The sequence below is a fragment of the Saccostrea cucullata genome, unplaced genomic scaffold (assembly GCF_032062105.1).
Source record: "Saccostrea cucullata isolate Sc308-1 unplaced genomic scaffold, CSIRO_AGI_Scuc_v1 ctg1311, whole genome shotgun sequence".
NCBI lineage: Eukaryota > Metazoa > Mollusca > Bivalvia > Ostreida > Ostreidae > Saccostrea > Saccostrea cuccullata.
The window spans coordinates 239,680-245,742 of record NW_026927114.1 but is presented as its reverse complement, the minus strand read 5'-3'; the positions used below and the strand labels follow the sequence as shown (position 1 = coordinate 245,742).

Below are 6,063 nucleotides of genomic sequence, written 5' to 3'. Positions count from 1 at the left end.
AAGTTCCCCAAACACGAAAATCCTATTTCGTGGGGGGGGGGGGGGGGGGGGGGGGGGGGGGGGGGGTAGTGGCCAACTTTTTTTTCAAATGCAAGTTACTTTCAATTTCAATTTTTGTTCTTCATTAAAAAGTGGGGGGGGGCACAGACATACTCTTGCCCCCCCAGATCTGAAAGTGGGGGGGGGGGGGGGGCTAGTGCCCCCGCTGCCCCCCCTGTGACTACGCCTATGGGTATTCTGGATAAGAGATGGATACTCTTTAATATCATATTTATAAAATGCAATTAAATAGTGGTATTAGAGAAGTTGCAGATAAGAGTTGGGTACAGCAAACTGTAACAGACGGGCGGACGGACGTACAGACGGACTGAAGGACATTCCGATCAGTATACATGTACTACCCCCCCCCCCTCCCTCCCCAATTACCAGGCAGGTGCTTAATGAAAATAGGATAATTGTCAACATAGATGTATTTACAACACAATAAGAAGAACAGAATTGATTATATTACGGTATCATACGTTTGATTTGTGGTATTCCTGATGTATTGGTCTTCCCCTGCACTTGAAATTTTAAACCAACTGGTATGCGATGTTTTTTTCATAGTTGACTTCTGTACATCATCCATTTTATAACATTCTTGATCTAAAATGAATTTTTTATTTATCATTTATAACAATGAACTTTTGCAAAAGATATGAAAAAAAGAGGACAGTAAACATTGACTATCAGTTAAGTTTAACTAATTCGTCAAGTCTGACTTTTCTGATCATTTTCTGAACAGGAAGTCTAGACTTTTCATTTCAAAAATTAAAAAGTTAGTTGAGAAAACGTAGTCATAACGCCCTTCGTGTGGCTTCTATATGTTTCCACGGCAACCAAGAAATGTATTTTTAGAATATTGCAAACACATGTTCATCTATGACTAAAGGTTAGTTTTTCATTGAATTATTCTTTTTATGATAGATTTTCAGGCTTGAAAATTTGACTTTTGATACGATGTATAATTGAAAGGTTATTTAATAAGTGGCAATAAAGTAAAAAAAAAATGGAGAGTGGTTTGTATAATTTTGTAAGTCTAAAGTGTATCTAAAAGGGCTAAATAAAGATTCAAAGAAGCTGAAAATCCAATCTAATTCAAAGTAGTAGTACTTTCATTTCATTAGAATTTTAATAGGAAATGAAAGTACTAAGTTTCCACTTTATTTGATGTTTAAACATAGGTAATCAGAGATTACAGAGCTCACCTCAACGATTAAGTCACACAATTAAACAACAAAAAGTGTACATCCAAAAATGCAAAATTTATGAAATTTTGATTTGATACTTTGGAATTAGCTGCAGAACTGTAGCTCTCCAAAATATATATATATATTGATAGACTGGAGAGCTACAGTGTCACCCACTAAAAAAACTGTATATTTATTGCGCACGAAAAAGTGCGCTCAATGCGGTTCTCGACTTATTTCTCCATGTGTTTAAAACTATCATCTCAAAACATTACTAACAGTGTGTTACTTACATATTTTTCACTGTTTCCACAATAAAACATTCTTTGTAATTGTTTTTAATTGCCTCCTGGCCCTGAAATTGAGATCATCGGAAATTTTGCCTACTTATACTGCCATTTTTGTTTGCAAGATAATTCTGTCAAAACGCTTCCTACATATGTAAACAACAAATGTGATTGATAGAGGAATAAGGAATTATTAAAATCTAGCTTTTTTGCAATTGAGGTAAGAATTTGAAAGAATGAATCCAGAACCGATCGCACTTTTTTGTGCGCAATAAATATACAGTTTATTTAATGGGTGGCACTGTAGCTCTCCGGTCTATCAATATATATTTTTTCGGAGAGCTACAGTTCTGCAGCTACTTTGGAATAGGCCTATATAAAAACTTCAAACTAGTTCTTCGACATAAAAACCTAATTAAAAGCCAGCTTCTGAAGCAACTTTGAGAGTTTTCATCCCTTGATGCATCATTTGTGCAAGTTTGGTTTATATAAGCCTTATAGTTTCTTGGTAATAGACCTGCACCCATAACTTTAACCAGGTCCATTATCTTGAAAATGTAGAACAAATTCAGCATCTGAACATAATTGTGCATCCTAAGATGTATCATCTATGCAAGTTTGCTCTAAATATAGCTCAAAGTTATTTGGAAATGAAACCTGTATAAAAAAAAAATTACCTTTTCACTAATCCAGAAAATGTAGGTCAGATTCAGCATCTGAAGCCAGCCTTGTAGAATGCACCCTTAGAATTATAATCAATGCAAGTTTGGTTATCGAAGAGCTCAAAGTTACTTGTAAATGAATCCTGGACCAAAAACTTTAACCTGGTTACTCAACCGGAAAATGTAGTTCAGTTTCAGCATCTGACGCAAGACGGTGGTATGCATCCTAAGATGTACCATCCATGCAAGTTTGGTCTTCATAGGGCTCATAATATCTTTGAAATGAAAACAGCACCAAAAATTTTAACCAGTTCACTCAACCGGAAAATGTAGGTCAGGATCAGCATCCGAAGCAAGTCGGTAGTATGCATCCTAAGATGTACCATCATGCAAGTTTGGTCTTCATAGGGCTCATAGTATCTTTGAAATAAAAACAGCACCAAAAACTTAAATCTGTTCACTCAATCGGAAAATTTATGTCAGATACAGCAACCAGCAAGTCGGTAGTATGCATCCTAAGATGTACCATTTATGCAAGTCTGGTCATTATAGAGCTCATGGTATCTTTGAAATGAAAACTGTACCAAAAAAGTTAACCTATTCACTCAACCGGAAAATGTAGCTCAGATTCTGCATCCGAAGCAAGCCTGGTAATGTGCATCCTTAGATTATTATCCATGCAAGTTTTCTACATAGGCTTATGGTTACTGGGAAATGAGACCTACGCCAAAAACTGCACCAAAAATGTTAACCTGGTCGTTCCTTTGCTGAAATTGCAGAATCTGAAACTTTTACTGGTACAATGAAACCCACTAGAAACATCTTCCATGCATGTCTAATCAATATAGGACATAGAAGTACTTAAAAAGAAAACTGCTACAAAAAAACTTAACCTTAAGGGGACGACCATTTGATCCTGAAAGGGGGGGGGGGGGGGCTGGCAAATTTTTTAGAGACGAATTATTTATTTTCATGCCTGTCGAGGACAGATTATTTATTTTCAAGATTATCAAGGACAGATTATTTATTTTCTTCTATATTATCCCACCGTACCTTGATCAACTGATTCTAAAAGACTAATCATTTATATACCATATTCGGATACAGAATTTGGGGAGGGGACAGGTATAACTTTGTTTAGGCAAGAGGTCTTGGGCCGCCGTAAGGAGCCCAGTGGGTCCTGGGCGAAGCCCTCGTGGGGGCCGAGGGACTACATCCCCCCAAGCTCTTGGGGTTTCGTGTATTTTAAGAGTAAAACCAGGCACTATTATAGTGGTATTGGTTATTATGAACCAAAGTATGACATAATTAATACTGGTCATACCGTACTTTGAATGAACTTCAGGGAGCAAAGCCACCTGAAGCTCTTTGGTTTTTCAATATGTATAAGAGCAAAACTTTTGTAGGAACTGGTTAGATGTGCACCAAAGTATGACATTATTAAGTCATATCATACTTTGAATGAAAAGGGCTTAGGGGCGAAACCCCCTGAAGCTCTTGGGATTTTGTGTATTTTAAGAGTAATACTAGGCACAAAATCATTGGTATTGTCCCAAAGTATGGCATTATTAATATTATTATTATTCGTATCATACTTTGAAATTTTAAGGGAGGGCCGGGGTTCATACACATGTACGTCCCCCTTAAATATGCCAGTGTATATTTTGTATTAATTTATCTGGAAAGTATAATTATTTGACGAGAAAATATATCTTATGTGGTGTATAAGAATTGGTTTGTATTTTAAGTTATTCATCACACCAACTAAGTGCAAATTGTCATGTTGATACTTAAGTATCCAGTCTGGTAATCTTATTTTAAATACTATTTGGTTCTAAAATGGCGAGCGAAGCGAGCCAAAAAAAATTGAAGACTTTTGAGATTAAATTAGACGTAAATAAAAAGTGTATTTTTATAATATTTAATTATGAACATAAGTCAGGGTCAGATTATATATTTTCTCTGTAGTGGAGGACAGATTATTTATTTCCAACATTTTCAGGGACAGATTATTTATTTCCAAAATCTGCCAGCTCCCCCCCTCAGAATCAAATGGTCGTCCCCTAACCCGGGACGCCGACGCCGACACCGACGCCGAGGGTATTACATCAGCTCCCCCAACTTCGTTGAGGTGAGCTAAAAAGGAACATAAAGTGTTAGCCAATAAATTTGTATATCTTCAGGACCGTTTTATGCGTAAGGTGAACCGAGCTCTTTGGTAATCATGCTTGCCAAAATGTATAAAGCGGTTATAGAAAATAACTCTTAAAACAATTGCATGTTAAACTTACATTTGTAGCCCTCAGACGAATAATATCTCTTTTGACATAACTGACATGTTCTTTTGTAATTTGTTTGTACACGTGCACCACCTATGTTGAATTCAGCACATTTTTTACCTGCAATGAACGAGATTTGATTATTACACATTTAATTGAAACGTGTGCGATCTGCGATTGTAAAGGTTTGAAATTGTACGGTTTGAAATTAGAATGACACAATGAATTCGGAAAGGAATAAGGTATAAAAATACTTGGTTCGAGGGCAACATTCATTTGTCGAACACAAGAATTAAACAGTGTGCCCGATGATATTAGGTTGGAGGCAAACATACTGGTTGTGGTCGACCATACGAAGATGCTCGAGACCAGTCAAAAAATATTTGATTGTACCATTTACTTCTAATAAATAGATCTTTACCAAAAATTTTAATTCTTGGTGCACAGACTTCTATTGTGCCATTGGACCATGGATTAATAAGACAATGGTAAACGAACAACGACTTGTCCGTGCAGTTCTGTGAATATGTTTCACAATGGAAAACTTGTGCTCGTTTTTCCCATTCGGATTTATTTACTGGACAAACGAAACCTTCTTGGACACTTTCCAAAGAATGATCACACACCCCTATCTGAAATAAATAAATAAGTAATTTTGTTACTCATTTCTAAATACATGTATTTTTAATCCCTTTATATTCTAGTCCTTAATCGGTTACTTTTTTTTTTGTTTTTACGTACATTATAATTATAGAGTTTTATCTCCTGTACAAAATCTTGAGTTATATATTCTACACTGAAATCTATAGTGTTTCATATTATGCATTTCTAAGAATCACCGAAAAATTATGTAGGAGATAAAATAAACATTTACAATAAATACATGTTCATATGTATCTGCTTACATGTAATATGTATATAGCTTTATATAATTATACGTTATACATGGATGTCAGTTAGAAAAATGATTACAGCTGCCCTCCGAATCTGTAAACATGAAATGGTTCCAGGACAGGTTAACAATATAACCCTTAACAGAAACATGGAATCCATCTTCATCTCAGACCCAGTGTGTACCCTTTACACAGGCACTGATGCCGTGTTTCGGACACTTCCGCCTGTCCTCGTCAGAAGGGTGGCCAGCTAAAATATAAGAATTATTAGATTTTATTTGTAAAAGTACGTGTACATATTACCTTAATTAACAATATATTTTTTAAAAAAATATATATATACAATGGATGGGTATTATATTCTAGACTACATATAACATTTATTTTTCCTCAGAAAAGGAGGATTGATTTTGTTTGTTTTTGTTTTTTTTTTTTTTTTTAAATTGAAATCATTTTCAGTTAAGTCTGATTATGTATATATAGTTAAACATTAAAAAATGGCTGAAATTATATGTACTAATAATTACTCACTCAAACGTTACTCTTATTTTGAGGATTTTCTTTTACCAAGTAGAAGGAAGTTTTCTGTGTCTTAACAAAACCAATGTTTATAGTACCTGTATTCATAATTTAAAAATATATATTTCCCAATTTAATTTTTACAAATAGACTTCTAATGGAATTGGCTGATTGAGCTTTACTTTCAATGTTGT

At 34.9% G+C, this 6,063-nt stretch overlaps 1 protein-coding gene across 1 annotated transcript; it reads right to left on the bottom strand.

Annotated features, from left to right (window-relative positions):
* Positions 1-502: 502 nt before the first annotated feature.
* On the bottom strand, positions 503-5,596 carry LOC134273502 (uncharacterized). Its single transcript, XM_062755698.1, has 4 exons — positions 5,430-5,596; positions 4,879-5,089; positions 4,470-4,577; positions 503-645 (listed from the first exon to the last, which is right to left on the bottom strand). Exons 1-4 carry the CDS (start codon positions 5,514-5,516, stop codon positions 503-505), a joined length of 549 nt encoding a protein of 182 aa, XP_062611682.1. The 5' UTR covers positions 5,517-5,596.
* Positions 5,597-6,063: the final 467 nt, after the last annotated feature.

Excerpts from the sequence above, each read along its gene's own strand:
- LOC134273502 (XM_062755698.1), bottom strand. The coding sequence starts at position 5,516 with ATGAAGATGGATTCCATGTTTCTGTTAAGGGTTATATTGTTAACCTGT. Across the intron at positions 4,578-4,878 it reads ACCAAGAATTAAAATTTTTG|GTAAAAAATGTGCTGAATTC; the intron begins GTAAAGATCTAT and ends CGTTCATTGCAG. Across the intron at positions 646-4,469 it reads TTCGTCTGAGGGCTACAAAT|ATCAAGAATGTTATAAAATG; the intron begins GTAAGTTTAACA and ends AATTCATTTTAG.